The 21,499-nt window shown below is 48.0% G+C and overlaps 8 protein-coding genes across 8 annotated transcripts; 6 read left to right on the forward strand and 2 right to left on the reverse strand.

Moving 5' to 3' along the window:
* Positions 1-2,747: 2,747 nt before the first annotated feature.
* On the forward strand, positions 2,748-4,220 carry LY89DRAFT_277789 (PR-1-like protein). The gene is made up of 4 exons (XM_018206430.1): positions 2,748-2,876; positions 2,927-3,532; positions 3,587-3,870; positions 3,918-4,220. The coding sequence occupies exons 2-4, from the start codon at positions 2,973-2,975 to the stop codon at positions 4,013-4,015; spliced, it is 942 nt and encodes a 313-aa protein (XP_018064169.1). The 5' UTR covers positions 2,748-2,876; positions 2,927-2,972; the 3' UTR covers positions 4,016-4,220.
* A 680-nt stretch (positions 4,221-4,900) lies between these two features.
* On the forward strand, positions 4,901-7,930 carry LY89DRAFT_724204 (uncharacterized protein). The gene is made up of 3 exons (XM_018218879.1): positions 4,901-5,401; positions 5,539-7,038; positions 7,088-7,930. Exons 1-3 carry the CDS (start codon positions 5,143-5,145, stop codon positions 7,768-7,770), a joined length of 2,442 nt encoding a protein of 813 aa, XP_018064170.1. The 5' UTR covers positions 4,901-5,142; the 3' UTR covers positions 7,771-7,930.
* A 380-nt stretch (positions 7,931-8,310) lies between these two features.
* On the forward strand, positions 8,311-9,046 carry LY89DRAFT_761561 (uncharacterized protein; the record flags this gene model as incomplete). Its single annotated transcript, XM_018221552.1, has 1 exon — positions 8,311-9,046. One exon carries the CDS (start codon positions 8,311-8,313, stop codon positions 8,845-8,847), a length of 537 nt encoding a protein of 178 aa, XP_018064171.1. The 3' UTR covers positions 8,848-9,046.
* Positions 9,047-9,445: 399 nt separating this feature from the next.
* On the reverse strand, positions 9,446-11,947 carry LY89DRAFT_761570 (uncharacterized protein; the record flags this gene model as incomplete). The annotated part of the gene is made up of 2 exons (XM_018221554.1): positions 9,446-9,859; positions 9,980-11,947. Coding segments are annotated over 2 exons (2,382 nt in total), but the record flags the coding sequence as incomplete, so codon positions are not given.
* A 1,353-nt stretch (positions 11,948-13,300) lies between these two features.
* Positions 13,301-15,711, forward strand: LY89DRAFT_628115 (alcohol oxidase). The gene is made up of 6 exons (XM_018211169.1): positions 13,301-13,511; positions 13,559-13,592; positions 13,649-14,064; positions 14,110-14,550; positions 14,636-15,381; positions 15,449-15,711. Exons 1-6 carry the CDS (start codon positions 13,328-13,330, stop codon positions 15,476-15,478), a joined length of 1,851 nt encoding a protein of 616 aa, XP_018064173.1. The 5' UTR covers positions 13,301-13,327; the 3' UTR covers positions 15,479-15,711.
* A 402-nt stretch (positions 15,712-16,113) lies between these two features.
* On the forward strand, positions 16,114-17,508 carry LY89DRAFT_675969 (uncharacterized protein; the record flags this gene model as incomplete). The annotated part of the gene is made up of 3 exons (XM_018213546.1): positions 16,114-16,374; positions 16,435-17,279; positions 17,388-17,508. The coding sequence occupies 3 exons, from the start codon at positions 16,114-16,116 to the stop codon at positions 17,506-17,508; spliced, it is 1,227 nt and encodes a 408-aa protein (XP_018064174.1).
* Positions 17,509-18,128: 620 nt separating this feature from the next.
* LY89DRAFT_657350 (cyclopropane-fatty-acyl-phospholipid synthase) lies at positions 18,129-19,748 on the forward strand (the record flags this gene model as incomplete). The annotated part of the gene is made up of 4 exons (XM_018212427.1): positions 18,129-18,488; positions 18,548-19,218; positions 19,282-19,537; positions 19,600-19,748. 4 exons carry the CDS (start codon positions 18,129-18,131, stop codon positions 19,708-19,710), a joined length of 1,398 nt encoding a protein of 465 aa, XP_018064175.1. The 3' UTR covers positions 19,711-19,748.
* A 35-nt stretch (positions 19,749-19,783) lies between these two features.
* On the reverse strand, positions 19,784-21,376 carry LY89DRAFT_701280 (methyltransferase domain-containing protein; the record flags this gene model as incomplete). Its single annotated transcript, XM_018217185.1, has 5 exons — positions 19,784-19,990; positions 20,061-20,291; positions 20,378-20,582; positions 20,660-21,035; positions 21,187-21,376. 5 exons carry the CDS (start codon positions 21,374-21,376, stop codon positions 19,784-19,786), a joined length of 1,209 nt encoding a protein of 402 aa, XP_018064176.1.
* Between the last annotated feature and the right edge of the window lie 123 nt (positions 21,377-21,499).

A 21,499-nucleotide genomic window follows, 5' to 3' on the forward strand; every position in this document is an offset into this window, starting at 1 on the left:
GCATCTTGTCCCCAGTGAATTTGATTCACATGTAACCCTCGAACGTGTCCTCAAGAATAGCAGTGTTTACGTTCCACAGCTGGTGGAAGCAAGAACTTTGTGTAGACCCGGGAGTGACCTGTGACTGCCGGCGTGTAACAGTGTGGTATCACAACCTTTTAATATTCTTGAAAGCGACGTTGAGTACGGAAAAGTACAGAAGAGAGACTAACGTGCGTCGCTATGATGCAATGCAGGTACTACGGTATCTCGAGGGGGTCTCGAGGACTAGTCTGATGACTGCAACTCGGATCTTCCGATGTGTGGATGTTCCATGCTGAACGGTTAATACAGGCCGAGAAACACATCTTCTTTCTCGGAATGCAGAGAAGAACAACGGAGCAGGATTCCGGTGTTCGAAAGGACCTGCGCCGTCCCGTGACGAAGACAGTGAGCCGTAATGTGCAACCCACGCCGCTTGGCAAGTCGTACGACGCAGCGATCTCGTGCTTTGATTTGCGTTATGGAGTGCAGATATATGGAAACTGTCTGAGTCCAAGATCCAGCGGGGAGGGTAGATGCCCAGAAGACTGGAGTGCATATGGGGAGAAGTTCTTAGCGATAGTATCAGGAGCATGCGACGGGCCTTGATATGGAAAGAAAGAAAGATCGAGACTGAGTGGTGAAACACCGACGGCAATCGACTTGAGTGCTTGGCAGGAATGTTTGGATGGATGAAAACGAATGAAAGCGAACAAAAGTGGAAATGCGATATTTTCTAGCAAGCGCAGAAGTTCTGGCCAGCAATAGGGCTGAGGCTCCGTCATAGGTGCTGCCGCCGAACAAGTCGGAAGAAGAAGAAAATGAAGTGAAACGAAACCAAACATTTAAGTTTTCGGTCTGCATGAGCAACAAAATGGCTAGAAAATAACCTCATTCCCGAGCATCTCCACCATACGATCCCGAGGCCGTGTCCCACACCGGGCGCTGTGACCGAGATGCGGTATCTGGCAGATTTGTCGACAGCGAAGAGCTCAAAGAAAGAAAAGAAGCACTTGAACGATTCGTACAACGAGATTGGAGCACGTTAACTCGAAACATGCCCATGCTGAGTTAGCCAGGATGCCAATCGGAGGAGCGGGGTGATAATCAATCGTCCTGCAGGTACCGGGGATTCGCTGTAGGGATGTTCCGCTTGACGGAAATCAGATGGAGCCTTGGTACCTTGGAGTCCAGAACTTTGGAGGAGAAGGATGGGGTCTGTAATGACATGTTGGAGAGGTAAGATTGTATACGAGGGTTCGGAATATGAGGGATGAAGCCAATGTCCGGGAGCAATCGGTCAAAGTTTACTACTTCTCCACGGATGACAACCAAGGTCCTCCCACGTTGAGCTGAGTCCAAGAGCTGACGATTGTCGTTTTCGATGGCGAGGTGATTGACATTCTTCCCGTTTGTCACTGGTTTGGAAGCTGTCGGGCGGTAAAGGATTGTTAGTATGTAGAGATGCAAGGCACAAGAACCAGAAAATGGTCCACTAATCACGGTAGCCAGCGTGCCCCTGAAACCATCACGACAAACGCCGTCCCGCGAAACATGGGACATGGGACCCCGCGATCAAAAGTCAAGAGCGGGAACACCTGCCCCCTATCAATCTCTGATGCGCCAAAGGATCTGAGAGTCTGGCCATCTCGCGAGCCTTGCGGCCGTCAAGATGAGCATTATGAGGCCAAAGGATCGGATGAACTGATGGAAGAGAGTGGCCCAGCACGAGCCTCCGCCTGGAATGAATGTCTTCGTGGCGATGTTTCGTTTGCCTGTGGAACGTGATGGGACGGTCCTTTGACCTCCAGAACGCAATAAAGATGGCGGGAATGGAGCGACCGGTGAAGCACCACATTGCCAACAATTCTTTGTGAGAATGTGAAGGGCGCCAACATATCAAGAAGAGGCCACGAGTCAGAGATGGGTGCGAGCTTGGCATGTACACCGTCTACGTACAGCAACGGCACGCACGTCTTGGAGTTGTACTGTCGGAGGCCATTGAGCAGGTTGGCTTTGAGGAGAGGCACTCAGTGAGAAGTTTTCAGCATGCAGAGACGCTGCGATGCGACAATGAGCTTAGTCTAGATCCGATGTTGTGTATGGCTGCACTGCGTCCGTACCTGCAGCAGCAGCTCCTTTTCGCACGGTTCTCTCCTTTTGCTCCCGAGTAACATAAAATTAATGTTGGTTTGATCAAAACAAACAGGTGCAGTGAATAATCAACAACACAAACTGGGAGGAGCGGAGTCATTGACATCATCGGAGATGAGTTATCACAATCATTGACCAGGCCGGTTCGTGGTGAATCTGGTGAGAGTTTTCTGTGAGATGCGAGATGACCGGAGTGACGATGATCGCTTTGGTGTGTTTCGAAAAGATGCACACGCCTGGCTGGTTCCCGGTTGGCTTGCGGAACCCCTGAATGTGTTTCTCCGCGAGGGAGATGACTGCGTTAGTCCTGGATGGGACAATCATTCTGACGAAATGACTGTGTCTCCTTCTAACGCTAAGCCTAAAAGCGTAAGGTATTTTCCACTCCCCAGCCATACCTGAATTTGCAAATCTCGAGACCGACCTACATCTACAACTTCAATTCTTCTTTCGATCTTTCTTCCAACCACCATCCACCTTCATCCTCGTTCTTTCCCCGTCGTTCACCGGCACTTACACTCCTTTACGGATTCCTGCACCGCTCATACAAACTTCTGTCACTCTTTTCAGTTGATTGATATCAGGTCGCGCCTTCCTGTTCTACATTCACGCCTTCCTTCCTTCCTTCCGTTCTTCGACAGAATATTAAGTCCAGCAGAGCTGCCGATCTACCTCCGGTCAACCTTCTTCTCAAGACACAGGTCAATACATTCTTTGCGCTCCATTTACCAGCAACTAACTTTCCCTAAAGAACGTAAACTACAGTCGATCTCTCCACCCTCGCTCCGAATCTCAAGATGCGTTCTTCAATCATTCTTGGTTCGATCTGCGCCGCTCTGGCCATGGCTTCTCCCATCAATAAGGCTGTCCACAAGAAGGACTTTGTCTACGATGTCACCACCGAGATTATCACTATCACTGTCACTGAAGGCGAGCTTCCTGCTACTAGCCCCTCCGTCCCTAAGGTCACCATTCACACCACCGTGACTCCAACCCACAAGGTTCACAGCCATGTCAAGTCCTCCTCCACCTCGGTCTATGTTGCTCCTGCACCTACGACCACCTCGATCGCTCCCGCACCTCCATCGACCACCCACACAACCCCAGCTCCGGCACCAACCACTTCAACTACCGAGGCTGCCCCCGTTGTTGTTGCGACATCTACGCCCGAGGCCAAGGTCGTTGCTACCTCCACCGAGGCTGCCCCTGCTGCATCTGCAACTGACTATCAATCCACTGCCCTCTACCACTCCAATGCCCACCGTGCCAACCACTCTGCCAGTGCTCTGGTCTGGGACGACACTCTTGCCGGATATGCCTTGGCCACAGCTAACACTTGTGTCTTTGCCCATGACATGTAAGTTTTCAGATCGCGTCTAAAATTCACGCGACGCGTCTAACACGTGAACAGGACCGAGGGAGGTGGTGGATACGGCCAAAATCTTGCAGCTTATGGCACCACTGGTGACATTGCTTCCTTGGATCTTTCTTCCTTGGTTGCTGATGCAATCACCAACCAATGGTACTATGGTGAAGCTGCCAACGTTCCTTATGGCCAGAATGACCCAGCTGTTACCAACGTTCCCGAGTTCTTGCACTTCACTGCGCTAGTCTGGAAGGCTAGCACCAAGGTTGGATGTGCTACAGTCCAATGTGGGGCTGGAACAATCTTCAGCTATCACAGCTTGTACACTGGTAAGGAACCCTGAAGAATTCACTGACCATATACTGATATCTTCTAGTCTGTGACTATGCCTCTGAGGGCAATGTCTTGGGCGAGTTTGCTACCAACGTGGTTGAGCCAATCGGCCTCGCCGGCATCACCGCATCCATCTCATAAACAAATTTGGTTACGAATGATTCCATGAGCATCACGGTTCCTACACTGCTCCGGAAGCAAAGCCATCTTCATGTACAATTTTGCCGGTCGTTGTGGTCGTGCGCTGGTCCACGGCTCGACAATCACTTATACACGCCTCATACACTGGTTGATTATGTTGGGATAGAGCACTCCTCTGGAGGGTGACCAAAAATTTCTTTCAACTTTCTCCACACAGCCTAGCTAGCTGGGATGTTTCCTTGCATCTTTGACTTCATGAGTCTTGACCTTGGGAGCATCTCGGTTTTTTGACTGGTTTCCTTCGTGGACCAGCTGGCAGGCGTTCTTTCACTTCTTTGTAATTAGCTTTTTACGACCGATGGTTTTTCCCACACTTCCTCCTGACTCGGCGTGACTGCGGTGCACTTCTTTCAACTGGCGATCCAGAATTGTTCTAGGGATGATTCGGAGGCGTGTAGGATGGATTTGCGTGGCATGGTTTTCGCGTGGTCTTCTGCTTGCAAGGAGGATAGGTCTGAGAGCCAAAAGCATGAAGTGACTTCATAGACCAAAAAAATTCTCAGAGCCTCATGATGTTTTCTGGACTTGAAGTGAAGTGAATGAAGTGAAAATAAGGTATCTCGATTGACGGCTATTTGAAACAGCTCCGCCTCGAGATTGCTGATCTGTAACAAGCATCCCAGCGTTCTGGAAGCATAGAAGCAAATCCCTCTACCACACCCGAGATCTGTTAAAGTATACCTGGGTATCTACCTATCTCGACTTCATCCGTAAATTTGAGGCTGAAGTGGTGTATCAACGCCCCTCCTACCGCATTCGGCACTAGCGCAGCCTCATGATCCGAAGCCACGAGGCGAGCGAGCGAGCGATAAGAACTTAAACCTACCTAGGTGACGATAGAAGCTCCACCACACAATCACACACCTTTCTTCCTTCACCGTCTCGTGTGTTGTTATTCCGCGCATCGTATCCTCTGGGTTTGCGATTCACTGCGATCCAACCTAACAAGTGGAAGATTAGAGAAAGGTGAAGATTCGAAGACGGATACCCCGCTACGTACCTCGAGGCTTCGTGGGCGGAGATAAAGCAGGTACTCGATCGCAGAGAGCTTCCTCTGACTGTCAGCCATGATGGCAGCACACCTCCGCACCGGCATCAGCTCGCTGAAAAACAACCTTTCCTCTACTACCGCTACCCCGAACAACGAGAAGGAGAAAGAGGAGAAATTGGTGCTAAGGAACAGGGCGGGAGAGAGCAGGAGTCCGTATGTGAGGGCGCATGCGCGGAATCCGGTCGCGTGGCAGGTTTGGGGGGATGAGGCGGTGGAGTTGGCTAGGAGGGAGAATCGGTTGTTGTTTGTTAGTGTGGGGTATAGTGCTTGTCATTGTAAGTTTTGTTTTCTTCGGTGTGAGGGAGAGGAGGGGTAGAGGGCGTTTCTTGGTTCAATGCTCGAGCCTGCATGGAGACGCATAGAGCGGCAGAGACAGAAGATTGAATTGGAAAATGCTAACATGCTCTTCTAGGGTGCCATGTAATGGAGCGCGAATCCTTCGAAAACGAAGAAGTTGCCAATATCCTCAATACCTCCTTCATCCCCATCAAAGTCGACCGAGAAGAACGCCCCGATATCGACCGCATATACATGAACTTCGTCCAAGCCACCACTGGATCTGGAGGCTGGCCGCTCAATGTCTTTGTTACTCCAGATCTCGAACCTGTGTTTGGAGGAACGTATTGGCCTGGTCCTACAAGTACTACAATGCAGGCATTTGAGGACCAAGTTGACTTCTTGGGGATTCTGGATAAGTTGAGCACGGTGTGGAAGGAACAAGAGGAGAGGTGTAGGAGAGACTCGGCGCAGATCCTTATGCAGTTGAAGAATTTTGCTGCGGAAGGTACTCTGGGTGGAAGATTGGGTGAGGGTGGGGATGGGCTTGATATCGAATTATTGGAGGAAGCTAATCAGCACTTTGCCTCGACATTCGACAGCGTGAATGGTGGGTTTGGTTCAGCACCAAAATTCCCTACTCCTTCAAAGTTGGCTTTCCTCTTAAGGCTGGGTCAGTATCCGAGTGTGGTTGTGGATGTAGTTGGTGCCTCGGATTGTAGGAATGCGCAGACGATGGCTATCACGACGTTGAGGAAGATGGCGAGAGGTGGAATTCACGATCACATTGGGAATGGATTTGCCAGATACTCGGTCACGGCTGATTGGTCCTTACCTCATTTCGAGAAGATGCTGTATGACAATGCACAATTGCTGGATGTGTACCTAGATGGCTTCCTGCTGTCTAGAGACGCTGAGCTTCTGAGTGTTGTCTATGACATCTCCACTTATCTGACGACTACTCTTGCGCATCCAGGTGGTGGGTTCTACTCTAGTGAAGATGCGGATAGTCTTTACCGGAAGGGCGATTCAGAGAAGCGAGAAGGCGCCTTTTATGTTTGGACAAAACGAGAATTCGAGAACGTCCTAGGAGAGAAGGATGAGCCAATCCTGTCAGCATTCTTCAATGTCAGCGGACATGGCAACGTGGAGCCTGAAAACGACGCCCATGACGAATTCCTCGATCAGAATGTCCTAGCTATCGTCAGTGCACCAAGCTCGTTGGCAAGTCAGTTCGGCATGAAGGAAGATGAAGTTGTGCGAATAATCAAGGAAGGCAAAAACTCTCTTCGCGCCCATCGAGAAAAGGAACGGGTTCGACCAGCTCTAGATGACAAAATCGTCGTCTCGTGGAACGGAATTGCTCTTGGTGCCCTAGCACGAACCGGAGCTGTCATCAAAGGATTTGATCCCGTGAAATCAGCTGAGTACCTTGGTTTCGCGACCAAAGCTGCCACTTTCATCAAGGAAAATCTCTGGGATGACTCGACGAAGACTTTGTACAGGATCTGGAGAGAAGGTAGAGGGGAGACTGAGGGATTTGCTGATGACTATGCCTTCTTGATTGAGGGGTTAATTGATCTATATGAAGCTACTTTCGACGAGAAATGGCTACAATGGGCTGATGAGTTGCAACGTTCGTCTCTCCCTTCCTTCCCACAATCCAAGCTAATCCAAGACCCCAGAATCCCAGATAACTAACTTCTTCGACCTCCATGGCTCCGGCGGTTTCTTCTCTACTCCATTCGAAGCTAAACACGTAATCCTCCGCTTAAAAGACGGAATGGATACCTCAGAACCCTCCACAAACGGCACCTCAGCCTCAAACCTCTACCGCCTCTCCTCCGTCTTCAACGACGAGTCCTATGGCAAGAAAGCCAAACAAACAATCTCCGGTTTCGAAAGCGAGATCTTGCAATACCCATGGCTATTCGCATCCTTCATGCCTGGCATCGTAGCAGGACAATTCAGCGTCAAGGGCACGGTCGTATATCAGAGCGAAGAGCGAGGTGAAGACGGTGAGCAGAAGGTCAAGGAGTTTGAAAAGAGTCCGAGAGGCAGTTTAGGCACGTTTGCGAGGTTGACGAAGGAGAATAAGTGGTTGAGAGAGAGGAATGAGTTATTGAGGGAGTTTGGAAAGGATGGAGTGACGAGGATTCTGATCTGTGAGGGCGGCGTTTGTAGAGAGGAAAGTGTGAGCCCGAGTGCGAATGTCATCAAGGAGAGGGATCCGATGGATGTTGCGGGGTTGAAGGAGGCGTTGCCATCTCCGCCGAATACTGCTGCTTCGCCAGCGGTAGAAAGCAAAGCTGTTGAGACTCCAGCTCCTGCGCTGTCAGGGGAGGAAACTCAAAAGCTTGCTTCTTAGCGAGTGTAAGGAGGGCGTTGGTGTTGTGGTTTCATTTTTCAGCTGACATTTTGGTATGAGGCGTTGGGAGTCTGGTACTCGTCATAGGTCTTCGTTTGCGATGAGATGGTAAATAGAGAGAACGTCCGATACACAGTCAATGAACGCACATCGTGGTGCCCCTTTCCTCACTTCTCTTTCGTACTCTTTTCGTCATTGAATTTCTGATTCATGCTATTGCGAAGACAAGAAACGATTATTTTACCGTAGGTCGTTCAGGTATTCATTTTGGCTCATGAGTAATTTTATAGTGCTTCTTCTGTATCCCTATTCGGAGCATTTAGTAGGGTCCCAACACGCTCTTTTGTCATATCTATGCTGATGTCATGGTTGTATAACGCTACATTAATCGGACCCCTTCGAAGGGTGAGGCTGACATCATTGCTCAAACATATAGCATACACACCTCTATATGTTTTTGAGACTATCGCCAGCAGCACCACAAGATACTACGATCGGTAGCCCAAGAGATAGGATAGCATGGCGATCACTGAATCCAAAATGCCTTCTTCAAACCGCTTCCCACCCATCAAACCCTCAGACCTCACCCCAGAGCAGGAAGAAGCACATGACCACATGTCAACAGTGGCCTCGAAATTCTTCGGAGATACGTCTGTTCACCCCTTCCTCCTATATCCCCACCAAACTCATCTCCTTCATAGCTTCACATACAAAAACTCAGACGGTGCATTCATCGGGCCGTTCGCCCCTTTGCTCTACACACCGTCTCTTTGCAAACCATATTTCGACCTGGTCGAAGCTCTGACTAAGATCTCTTCCTCGAACTTACCTGCTGTTGCGAGAGAAACGGCTATCCTGGCAACGGGATCACGGTATGAATCTGCCTATGAGATTTATGCTCATGAACGAGTGGCGTTGAAGTCTACTTCTTTGACGAGAGAGCAGATTGGTCAGATTAAGAGCGGGGGAAAGCCAGAAGGTTTGGGAGAGGAGGCTAGTGTGGCGTTTGATGCTACGATGGACTTAGTGGGAGGGAAGGGGAATTTGGGTTGTATGCTTATACTTGTGTGTTGTTGAATGGATGTGCTGTGAGTTTGCCGGAAGGGGAGAGTATTTGGTAAAGAGTCTTTGTGGGTTAGTTTAGGAAGTTGAGAGTTGTATGGAAGACCGGGAGTTCTTGTGGGTATGTCCTTCATCTGTATTTCTACTTCCATTTTTTAAGTTTTGAACGGTATGCAGAAGTTTGTATTACGGAGAAAATCACGTAAGAACTTCCGATCTATTTAATATCTCTCGGGTCGCTTCGGCTCATCTTTTCAGAATATTTTAATATTTTCGAGTCTTAGGCCGTCAATTTGATAACTTCTTAGGGAGCTTCCATTACTCGCCTAGTGAACCGTATTGCCTGGCATAATCGATCAGGATTCTTTTGTTCTATAGATCCAACAGGGAACAGGTTTTCGGCTGCAGGGGATTAGGGTAGCGGGGCAAAATCACGTCTTTGTCGCCATGACCCTCTAGGACTTGCTATTATTGCATGATTCTCAGATCGTGTCAAATTTAATTTGGCTCAACCGTGGTTGTTCTAAAGTACAAGTAGTATACAACAGAAAGTAGAAGTGTTCAAAGTGATCTTCTCTCTCCAGGCTCCAGATCGGCAGTCATCATCCAAGCATCAGTTTCCTAGCTCAAATGTCTCATTGCCCCATCCAAACCACTTCTTCATGCGCTTTCCAATCGAGTTAAGCATCACAGGATCGATCGTAGAATCAGGGTGAGGGCGATGGAAGACAATACTTCCCTGTCCATACCACTTTGATTCCCCACTGGGTTCGAAGGTCACAGCAGAGCCGCCGCTGCGTCGAGACATGAAGCCTACTTTGGCCATGGCATCGACAAACTTATCCCAAAGAACACTCTTCGAGCCTCCTCGTCTCGGGAAGAGGCTGCTGAAAACCTCGAACGCCGATTTCTTGACTGGGACTTTCTCAGAAGGTACTTGAGCGTCATTACTAGGAATGATGTTCAAATCCTCAAGCTCTTGGTCAATACTTGATGCCTCTCCTCGTGTCTTAGGCTTGAATTTCGTCTCACCAGTTGGCTTAGTGGCTATCGGAGTGGTTCCCCATTCGGTCTGAACCTCTGCATCTGTATCGAATCTTGCATCTTTCCTAGCCCGAAAATTAGTCGAGGTTGCACGAGTTTGAACTGGTTCAACGAGGCCTTGGGAAACCTTTTCTTGCCGCACATTCGTGTCTTTTATCGACTGTCGGGGACGAGGTCTAGGTTCCTTAGCCGAAGGAGGTACACCCATTGAGTGAGCCAAGAATTCCTTTCTCTCAGCTTCGAGTGCGGCAAGAAAAACGGGATCGCTATCGGCGCTGATAAGCTTCAAGTCGTCCACGATATCAGTACGGCTAATTCCTGCATCCTTGAGCCTCTTTTGGTGCTGTTGGCGGAGACCGTCCCAGAAGCATCGAAGTGCCTTTCGTTGTGCAATATCCTTAATCATCCAGCCGCGGTCCGACATGTCCTTGGGTGGTTCCTGATCCATAAAGGCCCTCAATAAGTGACCTAAAGTGTTATAAAGTAGAGGGATCTCCTGGAGGGTTCGCTCAGTACTCATCATCTCCCTATTATGGTCTAATTCATACTTGATCCTGGTCTTACTCATAAACCTCCAGGCTAAGCTTTCTTCAGTGGATCTCATTTCACTCATGTCTCGCTGTACTGCGCGTGGACGATGCAAACGCACGAGCGTGAGCAACTCGTTGAAAGCGGCCAGGTCTGATATCTTTCTCAAAAGTGTCTCATCAATTCTTGCTCGCTCTTCTGTGGTTGCCTTGCTAAGGTGTTGGTCCAAGAATTCAAGTACTCGAAATTTGTCCAACACTCCTGGGGCATCGGGGTTTATGGTCAAAGAAGCGACGCACCAGTGTAGTGGGTCCTTCACAAAGCTCTCAGCATTTGCTATAGCTTGTTCGCGAAGGTCATCGCTCCGGCCCTTGAAACCATGAGATAGGTGAATTGTGCTATCCTCCATGGAGTACTCGAAATCGTAATGATGCTGGAAGCCTGGATGGTAAGGAAACCCAAATTGAATGTGACGCGACTGTACATCCAAAAGGTGAATGATCAGGGCTTCGAAAGACGCCAGCTTGTTCCTGTATTTTGGAGGCACAGTTTGATCACAGTTGATTTGATCTGCAAATCTTGCTTGAATTTGCTTGAGCTCTGAAATCTCTTCGCGGATCCAAGCCCAATGTCGAATCCCCCACGCTTCATAATCAAGATCTCGTGTTGTCATGAAGAAAGTGATCTTCTCTGGAAGTTTAGAGTACCCAAATTTCTGAATAATTTGGACATAACGCCGCATATATGCCAAATCTATCTGTAAATGGGAGAGATGGTCTCGTGCCAATTTGAAATAGCTGCTCGCAATGTCCGACAGCTTCTCAAGATCAAAAATAGTAGAACAACTCGAAAATGCTTCGTCGACATAGACTGTACTCTCCCCAGTATTTGGCAAGGCGAGAAGACTTGGATTCGTGGAGGCCGCAATGTCTTTATCCTCAGGAAGACCATCGATGAGCACTTCAACAACTCCTCGAAGTACCGATGGAAGATGGTTCTGAGCCTTCAAGATCAGTTGACCTCTAGGAAAGCCTATACTATCACCTCGGTGCACTTCATCGCGGACCCAGGGCACAAGGCTACCATACCGGGGGCCATACATAACGACAGCATATCCATTAAAGGCGGTTTCGAGAATCCCTGTTGTCCAACCGAAAGAAAGTCTGCGATTGTCCGCTGCAGCAAGGTCCGCAGGAGAGTACTTGGTCCGAAGTTGAAGAAGCTTGATAAGCCGAGACGGGTCCTCCTTCAAGTTCTCGAGGCTCATATAAGGCAGTAGGTGGAGATTTTGGTACTTGCGTGCCTCAATGAGCCAGTTGTCGTATCGGGCTTCGTATCCAATATGTCCTTCATGCCACTTTCTATCGTACATCTCCGGATCGACGGTTTTCAGAAGGCCCTCTCTGTTCTTCAAAGTCTTCTTCCTCCATCTTCTGGCGATTCCCTCCCCGCGTAGAGTCAGCTCATGCTGGAGGAAGGCACGGTTATCGTTGATGCTTTGGATCATCTCTGTACATGCTACCTCCGCCTTTTCATTGCTGATAGCTGAGTCTGAGACAAATCAGTATATGCTTTTGATGGGGTCCTGGGAGCCAAAGAGCTTATCAGAGGAGCTGAAACACATCTTCTTTGATACTACGCTCCCGAGGATAATCTCGAATGACTCGACTTCTAAGATGAATGCAAATCAGGCAGAATTTGACGTACTGTAGGCATAGACATAATTGCGTTGTTCATCAAGCTTTCGATATTGCTGTGTACATTCGGTACAGGTACACGGAGGAGCATCTGGCATTCTACCAAGTGTATATGTGATTGGGCCAATAGGTCCCATATACGGGTTTCTGATGTTCGTTGACGCAAACATGCTGTCTATCTAGTCAGCAAAATCTCGAGCACAAATTTTGAGGAGGAAATTCGTAGACTCACGTTGCGACTGATGCGCTCAGGTGCCTGAGCTCCAATTGCCCGAGATCGAGGAACGTCTTGCAAATTTGAAGACTGAAGGTGGATGTCTGAATGGGAATGCGATTCGCGAAAACGATTTCTGTATGTGAGAACTTTCTGCTCTTGAAATCTTGCGCTCAGGAACAACAAAGCAAGGAATCCAATCAAGACCTCCGCATAAGTAGAATAGTCGTGCGCGGAATGGAGAGATCGAAAAGAGTAAAATCTTTTGCAATGAAGGTCAAAGGTAGTCCTCAGCGAAGCCTAATGCCTATACACGTGACAATAAAGTGGAAATGACGAAGGTGCTAGTTGTTGAAGGATATCATCAAAGGAGTAAGGTGAAGTTAGGTCCTTCGAGATCTAGTAGATGTATACACTAGCAATCAATCAACTCTGAAAGTCAAATGGCATGCAGCCCCCCTGGTGTTCAATCGATATCGATTCATGGCTAGCTAACCTCAGCGATCTATATTCAATTATTTGTTCTTTTGAAAGATAGCTATAGCACGGATTTATTAATGCTATTTTCATAGATTCCACCCTCCAGCTTTTTCACAAAGAAGGGAAAACCGTCACCAGAATATTGAGCTTCGCTTAATTCGACTTCAAGGAAATGACCAGAGAAGTTTGCTGGTCAGGGTGTCTACTATATGGGTTAAGGTTTTATTCTTGATATGGAACAACTTAAGCGATAATTACGAAAAATTAAAGAATACCCTTTCTACAGGTTTGTTAGCATTTGTAAGAAAAGCCAAAAATGCAAATCTCGTTCTGAGAGATTCTGAGTGGCCATGTTGATGCAGCCACTGCGGGGTAGCTGGGATGTTGTACCACCACAGATTTTAGGTTTATGCATCTCATTCAGCTTATTGCATTTTGAGGCTTGAAACTCGCATATATTAGGGTGCTTGCCCCATCTAACTAACGAAGGAAATTTGGCTTAGAACTTTGAGAGACGCAGGTTAAGCACGCCATGGCAAGAGTAAAGAACATGTTTTTCAACCTGTTCGCTTTGCTAGGTCTTGTTAATGCTCGCCAAGCTTTTCCAGGGATAATTTTGGATCGCGCCTCGGAGATTCTACAGAGTTATGACTATGTCGTTGTTGGAGGAGGGCTAAGTGGGCTTGTTGTAGCAAATCGACTTTCTGAGGATTCTGGTAGGTTACTCGATCCGCAGTTAGTGATTCAAGACTAACTACTCAAGGAACAACGGTTCTCATTATCGAAGCTGGAGGATTGTGAGTTGCGCACCTTTAACAATCGACCTCGATCATCATAATTGAACTCTCTACAGTACCGAGAATGAAGACTGGGTCACAATCCCCCTTATTACAAGTAGTAATGATCCTGCTGTGGGCCATGGACCAATAGGATCGAAGTACGACTGGAACATGACTAGTATTCCTCAACCAGAGCTAGGCAATCGCTCAGTCAACACCCCAGCAGGCAAGGTGATTGGTGGAGGAACTGTTTTGAATGGTATGGTCTTCAATCGTGGATCTCGAGCTGACTATGACCGTTGGGAGGCACTTGGGAATCCCGGATGGAATTTCGAGAACTTATTACCGTACTTTAAGAAATCCGAGATATTCACTCCTCCAGATTTAAAGCTGGAAGCAGAAGGCTGGGACATTCAGTACAACCCAGCTTACCATGGGGAGCATGGACATGTGCATTCAAGTTTTGCGCCTTTCGTTTGGCCTTCAACGAGTGAGTCCTTGCTCCAACTGCATTGGCAATGTCTTACAAAAGAAGGAAACTACATAAATGCAATGAAAGAACTGGAAGTACCGATCATCAACGATGCGATGGGAGGGGATGCAACGGGCGCATATTGGTTCACTCAATCGGTGAATCCAGAGAATGAAACTCGGTCGACTTCTCAGGGATTCTATGACCCCAGCAGACCCAATCTGCATCTCTTGATCGGCAATAGGGTCACAAAGGCCATAATAGAGTCGGGAAAGGTCGAGTGCATAGAATTTTCAGCTGGCGAAAACGCTACAACGAGCTCTGTCAAAGTCTTGAAGGAAGCAATTTTATCAGCTGGAGCTTTGCACACGCCCCAAATACTTCTACTTTCTGGCATCGGCGAAACAGCACATCTTTCGAGCCTAGGTATCGAAACCGTGGTTGATCTTCCAGGCGTTGGAGCAAACTATCATGACCATTTGTTATTGTTCATTGGCCAGACAGGTGAGTGGCTCTTGATGTCTGACGGGTTCTGGATATTTGATGAACTCTTGATGTTTGACGGCTTGTTGCTGACTTGCTTTGACAGTGAATGTTTCACCCAATGTCGCAAATTTCAGCAATCAAACCTGGACTTCGGAGCAGTTTTCATTGTACGAGTCGGAAAGAGAGGGTCCATTCACGACTCTTGGGGGCAACTTCTTTGCCTTTCTCCCAGCTGGGACATTTTCAAACGCAACCGCCCTATCTTCAGCTGCCACAGCTCAACAAGCATCACACTACTTGTCACCAAACACTCCACCTACGGTCCGAGCTGGTTATGAAGCTCAATTCGCCCTACTTACGAGCGATATTTCCTCTTCAACGGTAGCATATATGGAATTCATCTTCGGTGATAACACAATACTTCCAGCTCTCCACCAACCCTTCAGCCGTGGCACTGTCTCAATAAACAGTACTTCGCCCTTCGACAATCCAGTCATTGACCCACGTTATCTGAGTAATCCTCTTGACCTGGCCCTCTTTGTCGCAGGTTTCGAATATGCGAGGAAAATCAGAGGGACTGCAGCAATGCAAGAAATCAATGTGACAGAAACGTATCCAGGAGCATCAGTAATGACAAGTGAACAGATTGAAGAATTTGTGAGAGGAGGTGTTTCTACAGAACATCATCATTCTGGGACCGCTTCCATGTTACCGCAAGAGCTCGGCGGAGTAGTAGATTCAAAACTGAGGTTGTATGGTGTGGAGGGCTTGAGGATTGTCGATGCAAGCATAGTACCCATGGTCCCAGCTGCACACTTGCAAGCTACTCTGTATGGAATTGCTGAGAAGGTAAGTCTTTGACACTATGAATTTTGTACTGTGCCGTCAAGATGAATATTGGCTGACTCAGAGCTAGGCAGCGGATTTGATCAAGAGCAGCCACTGATGAATATTATAAAGTCCAGCATAAACAGGTATAAAAAAGATCCGACCGCATCTCACTTCAAACATAGGAATCACCTCTTCATAAGGTCATTTCAGAACATTTTGTCGAGTGCAAAAGCGCATACAGTTGCGATGCAATTCATAAGTGTAAGATGAAGTGAGGGACGTTTAGTGGTGTTAAAATCTCAGGGGCTCGCTAATTCTGGGCGAGGACACTGTGCCGGATTCAAGCATCAAAGCCACATACAAGCATGCAACCGAACTTCGGGGGTCCAGGAACCATCATCTGCTATCCTTGTTGAACCCCAATTGAGGCACACGTCGATCCTTCGTTCTACTTCTGACATGTCAGCCTGAAATCTCAAGACCCACTCTGGATCCTCCCGGATCTGAATGCTAGTATCGACTTCTCTGGACCCTGAAAACAAAGTTGTAAGATGGCCAGAGCAATGGCAGCATGTCAACGTTACCATGTAATCACAGCTCTTGCTGACGCCTCTTGGAAGTCCTTCGTGAAGAGATGAGGATGACTTGGCTTAAAGCCCTTCACACCCCCATATCCACGTGCCATCGACTTCGATTGCTCCCGTCTGTCTCTCCTAAAGTCGCTGATATTTTTGACTGTATATATTCAGTATGTCTAAATTGCTTCTTGCACTGTCTGTTCTTTCTTCTCCCCTAGTTCTTGCATCAACGCCCGTGAATGTCCCACTCGCAACAGCCACCGTCGAGAATCTAGGCATAGTCTCTGATCCAGCCTCAAACACAGAGGGAATATTCCATGACGGTGGCGGTGGGGCAACGCAAAATGGATATCATGTCCAAGTCTTCGCTGATTCGGACACGACGAGTGATGGTTTCAATTTTGTGCATAACTCAGTTGCTTATTTTGGCTTTGTAAGTGCTGCCGACTTCCCCATCTCCCATTGAAAAGCCTCAGATGCCAATGGAACACAGCGCGATGCCAGCAATCCGCTCGATGAGTATACCTTCGGCATGAATGGTACAACAGGAGATGCGATATTTACTGGCGATGTACCAGTCGGCCCCATCACCGCGAATGAAACAGCGTTGGGACCTGACTTTGCGATTTGGATGTTGTCAGGAATGACTCCCATGCTTGACGGTTCAACCATCCTCGGCGTATTCCCAGCTCTGAACGAAGGGACAAGCGAGTCCCTATACTCAACGATGGTCCAAATGACAGTTGTTGACCCTTACGACGTGGCTCCCGGCGGTAATCCACCCTTCACAAGACTCGGGACAGGTCGCCTCTTCTACCCGAACGAGGTCAATTACGGAACATTCGCTTTATCGGCGGATATTGATGGATATCTCTATCTTTTCGGCAGTGATGTAACAGGCGTAAAGCTCGCTCGCGTCCCTGACACAGCATCCACAATCGCTGATCGAGTGGCATACGAGTACTATAACTCCGCTACCGGGGACTGGCAAGGCGATCCTCTCGCTCTCAACAATGCGGATGGAAATATTATAACGTGGTCCTCCGATCCCTTGGGCGTTGTAGTCGGACCTAATGTTGGCGATGTATGGTACGACCCATACCATGAAACCACGATGATGATGTGGGGTGACGGTGGTATCGATGGTACATTTTGGTTCTCGTACGCAACGACAAACTCGCTGGAGGGACCGTGGAGCACGCCAGTTGCGATTTGGACCCCATTTGTGCCGAGTGGGTGTGATGCGACGAGCGAGGCATGGAATTATCAAGGACATGCGCATCCCGGCTGGGACAGCACTGGAAAGACGTTGTTGATTAGTTATGCGAGCTGTGCATTGTATGTGAGTATGGCGTTGATCACTTGGGAATGAGTGACGAGGGGAAGTAAAGTTAATGATCTTGGAGGTTTGACGTACATAATTCATCTTTGTGTATATATTTAAAGATTACCAGATATTATCATCAGGTGGCAAAATTCAATCTTGAGCTTCAATAGAGCCACAGTACTGAGAACCTCCGTTGGGCAAATGTGTTCGAAGCGGGTGAAGCTTGACGCAGAGAATTGATGTTAAGAATATGATTATGTAGTTGCTGCAGAAAATGTAGAAGCAGCGAGTGACAGGAAGCACTTGACGAGTACGGAATTTATGTGACATTCTATCAAAGGATACGAAAAGCAAATCAGGGACGAAAACACAGCGGTCGCTCGTACTTTACGTACTTTGCTCGAAATTTACCAAGATTGGAAGCTCTTCAAAGGCGGGAAAGAGAGCTGCAACTGCGTCGCTGCAGCTTGCCAGCTCCAGAATCCAGGAGCATCAGTGTAGTTCAGATCGGACAGCTACTTGCTGTATGGTGATTGGTGATGGTTGAAAAAGATTAAATCCGGTTTGGGCCGAAGCCGACGCTCGGAAAAATGGCCCAAGCGGTTCACTGGTTGGTTGTGCAGCACTGATTATGTAAGCCAACATAGAATAAAGTTCAATAATTTCTTATTCGAGAGCCCACTTCCTGCTAGGTATGCAGCGATCTTCATTTTGACGTAACTCGCCATGACTGAATTAGCTCCGAAGTCAGAGACTTGGCAAATGGCACATAAGTAGTTCAAGCTGAACCATACCTTCACCTCCATCTCAGGCTGTCAAGCGACTTTCTAGATAGGAAATCGCACTTTCGCTGCGGGAAAATGGCAGCTGAAGCTATTACCGCCCTTGGTTCGCTCAAGGAAACGTTTGTCAGCTGGACTTGGCCACCTGCAGTTAACTTGGCGAGAAGCCTTGTACTTGGCATATTTTCGGGCATTGAGTCAGGAAGTTTGCTCATTATCGACGAAGCCAGATGTGTGAAACATGCTTTTGGCCAGAGCTCCTTTGAAAAAGATGGCAACAAAGTTGATGCTAAAAGCGTTTATACAATACCGCATGTGCAGATTGTTGTAAAGCGCGATTCTTTTTGGCTCAGGCTTCTCTTGTTCGCTGATATTGGTTTCGCTGAGGGCTTTATGCTCGGCGATTTCGAATGCAATGATTTAACTTCCTTCTTCCGAGTATGTACATGCTTCATTTTATGCTGCACGGTGTAGCTTACACTTTGCTTTGTTTCTAGCTCTTCATTATAAACAAGGAAAATTTGAATAATGGAATGACTGCTTTATCTACGCTTTCTTCGATGGTCTCGAGGCTTGGGCGATCGAGTAATACGCTTGCCAACTCGCTGCTCAACACCGCTGCACACTACGATATTAGCAACGAGATGTTTGCAGCCTTTCTGTCCAAAGACATGACGTATTCGTGTCCTATATGGCAGCCTGCGAGCCTGGATGGAACAGGGGATGGTGTGGAAAGCCTAGAAGACGCCCAGCGGACCAAACTCCTTCGCTTCATCGAAGGCGCGAAGCTGAAGGCTACAGACCATGTCCTCGAGATCGGCACTGGCTGGGGTTCCTTTGCAGTCGAGGCAGTAAAGCGAACGGGCTGCCGTGTAACGTCGATCACCCTATCTCGAAAACAAAAGGAATTAGCCGAGAAGAGGATCAAGCTCGATGGCCTGGATCATCGCATTGAGATCAAGTTTATGGATTACCGCGAATTATCCGCCCCTACGAAACCATTTGATAAAATCGTCTCCATAGAAATGATAGAGGCTGTTGGGGAGGCTCATCTTGCGCAGTACTTTGCGTGTATTCAAAGACTGCTTAAGCGAAATGGCGGTATTGCCATGTTTCAATGCATCACTATGCCGGAGGCTCAACACACCGCCGATGCAAAGAAGAGAGAGTATGTCACAGAGGATCTAGCATGTATTGGTATGCTTCTGGAGCTAATTGTGTCTCAATTCAGGTTCATCGGTCAGTACATATTTCCAGGTGGATACCTGCCCTCGACTACGCAGCTGCTCAACCACATCAGCACGCAGTCCAAAGGCACTTTGACTTTAGAACGGGTTGAGAATATCGGAGGGCATTATACAAAGACTTTACGCCTGTGGAGGGAGAGTTTCCTGCTCAATTTTGATGATAAAATAAAACCTGCTTTGTTGAACGGCCACCCCGCCATGTCGGAGGAGGCTATTGAAGTATTCAGCAGGAAATGGGAGGTGCGTAAATTTCAAGCCATCTTCTAACGATGAAACTGGGATCATTGCTGACATCACATTAGTATTACTTTACTTACTGCGAGGCCGGGTTCTTCACGAAGACATTAAACGATGTTATCATCACGGTCAGTCGACCAGGAGCCTTAGAACTTACAGAGGAAATACCACTTTGAACTGTCCTCGGTCTCTCGCTCTCAATCTATTTAAGGCGATTCTCAATTTGTACAAGATGGAGCCCTTGGTCTTTCAAATGGATGACGGGCTTCCGGGCTTTTCGAACAAGTAGTGTGAGACGCCCCATACATCCCCCCCTGCAGTTGCAAAGAACTCGGACCCGGCTATGTGATAGACTACCCACCGATTGTACCAAGTGGCAGCATCTCTTTTTCCATACGACTCAATGAGGTGCGGCCATATCTGTTCTTTGTTGCTAAGAAGGGCGGAAAGCCAGCCCTTGCATAATTCAGCAGCACTCCAACTACCTTGGCGAATAGTGGTACATAAAGTGCCATGTGGGACTTACCTGCATTGTCTTTGAGTAGTGCAATCCACTCACCCACCACTGCCTCTTAAGCTCCAGATCTCGCTGGAAGTAGAGTAGTAGATCCGCAGACGGCATAGTGCCACCAGTGAAGAAATATCTCGCCATCCATCCGTCTTCAAAGTCGTATGGTGTATCGCGGTGGCTGAAGAGGTGTACGAAGAGCTTGCCGCCGGGCTTCAATGACGCGGCGATCTTTGCCATTAGAAGTTCCTAGTTTTTCATGTGCTCGAAGAGCTATAAGTCGACGTTCAACAGAGTTCATCGGCATGATACAAAGGCAGGGTAGGATGTCTCACCTCGACAGACACAACGCGGTCGAATTGTTGAGGTTCAAACTCGTAATCAGCAATGTCTCCTGTGATAATCTCAACGTTTTTGAGGTTTTGTCGCTTCGCTTCTGCCTCTATGTATTGTTTCTGAGTTCTTGAATTGGAGAGCCCGATTACTCTGGAAGCTGGCAGATGCTCCGCAAAGTACAGTGTTGCTGATCCCCAGCCGCACCTGCACCACACAGTGTTAGAATTCAATGGACAAAGGTAGGCCGACAGTATTCTTGCATTTAAAATACACATACTCACCCTAAATCAAGAATACTCATGCCATCCTTTAATTCGGCCTTGAGGATGTACTCCTGCAGCATTGCCGTCTCTGCTTCTGCAAGAGTTTCTTTGCCCGTCGGGAAGAGCGAACAGGAATACTTCATGCGAGGCCCAAGGAAAGCCGCAAACACACCAGTGCTAACTTCATACTGTTGCTCATTGGCAGCTATCGCCTCTATCGCGATAGGCCGTGTGCATAGCTTTGCAATGTAACTCAACTTCTCGTTGGTTGCCTCTGTTAGCGACCTGTTGCTGAGCTCTGCCAGGCGCGCTTTCAGTAACTGTCGTGTGCACAACCTAACGATTCTATGAGGGAGATAGCCCGTATCGATGATCCAGTCCGTTAATCTCAGTACTTAAGGTCAATCGTCAGCTCCGGAAAATCGAAAACCCAATGTTAGGAGGTCATTGATACTGCGTTACAAGACTAGGATGCCCCATAAAGTAGTAATTCTAGCCATACATGCGTGGCTTGTACAATAGTAATTGAGACAAAGACCACTTACCATAATCCATCTTCCCGCCTAGGTATAAACTGCCCAACAGCGTATGATGATTTCCGGACTCGTAAACGCGGAAGTGGCTTCTCCATATGTGAGATTCTAGTTGAAATTTGAGTGACTGCAGAACTTGTGCATTAGCCTCTTGGGGTGCATCGGAGAAAATGCCTCGATTGGATGGGCCGTTGTATATCATTCGCTACTCGCAAAGGCGTCGTATTGAGGCGAATGAAAAAGGCTGGCATCAGCTAGCTGCATAATAGCTAAATTGGTGTCATCCATAGCGTCTCACATTACCCTTGCTAGCCCCTCAAAGCCC

Source organism: Mollisia scopiformis (genome assembly GCF_001500285.1).
Source record: "Mollisia scopiformis unplaced genomic scaffold LY89scaffold_28, whole genome shotgun sequence".
Lineage (NCBI taxonomy): Eukaryota > Fungi > Ascomycota > Leotiomycetes > Helotiales > Mollisiaceae > Mollisia > Mollisia scopiformis.

Coding starts and splice junctions, on each gene's coding strand:
- LY89DRAFT_277789 (XM_018206430.1), top strand. CDS start 2,973: ATGCGTTCTTCAATCATTCTTGGTTCGATCTGCGCCGCTCTGGCCATG. Junction 3,533..3,586: donor TGTGTCTTTGCCCATGACAT/GTAAGTTTTCAG, acceptor ACACGTGAACAG/GACCGAGGGAGGTGGTGGAT. Junction 3,871..3,917: donor CTATCACAGCTTGTACACTG/GTAAGGAACCCT, acceptor GATATCTTCTAG/TCTGTGACTATGCCTCTGAG.
- LY89DRAFT_724204 (XM_018218879.1), top strand. CDS start 5,143: ATGATGGCAGCACACCTCCGCACCGGCATCAGCTCGCTGAAAAACAAC. Junction 5,402..5,538: donor GGGGTATAGTGCTTGTCATT/GTAAGTTTTGTT, acceptor ATGCTCTTCTAG/GGTGCCATGTAATGGAGCGC. Junction 7,039..7,087: donor ATGGGCTGATGAGTTGCAAC/GTTCGTCTCTCC, acceptor CCAAGACCCCAG/AATCCCAGATAACTAACTTC.
- LY89DRAFT_628115 (XM_018211169.1), top strand. CDS start 13,328: ATGGCAAGAGTAAAGAACATGTTTTTCAACCTGTTCGCTTTGCTAGGT. Junction 14,065..14,109: donor TTTCGTTTGGCCTTCAACGA/GTGAGTCCTTGC, acceptor TTACAAAAGAAG/GAAACTACATAAATGCAATG. Junction 15,382..15,448: donor TGTATGGAATTGCTGAGAAG/GTAAGTCTTTGA, acceptor ACTCAGAGCTAG/GCAGCGGATTTGATCAAGAG.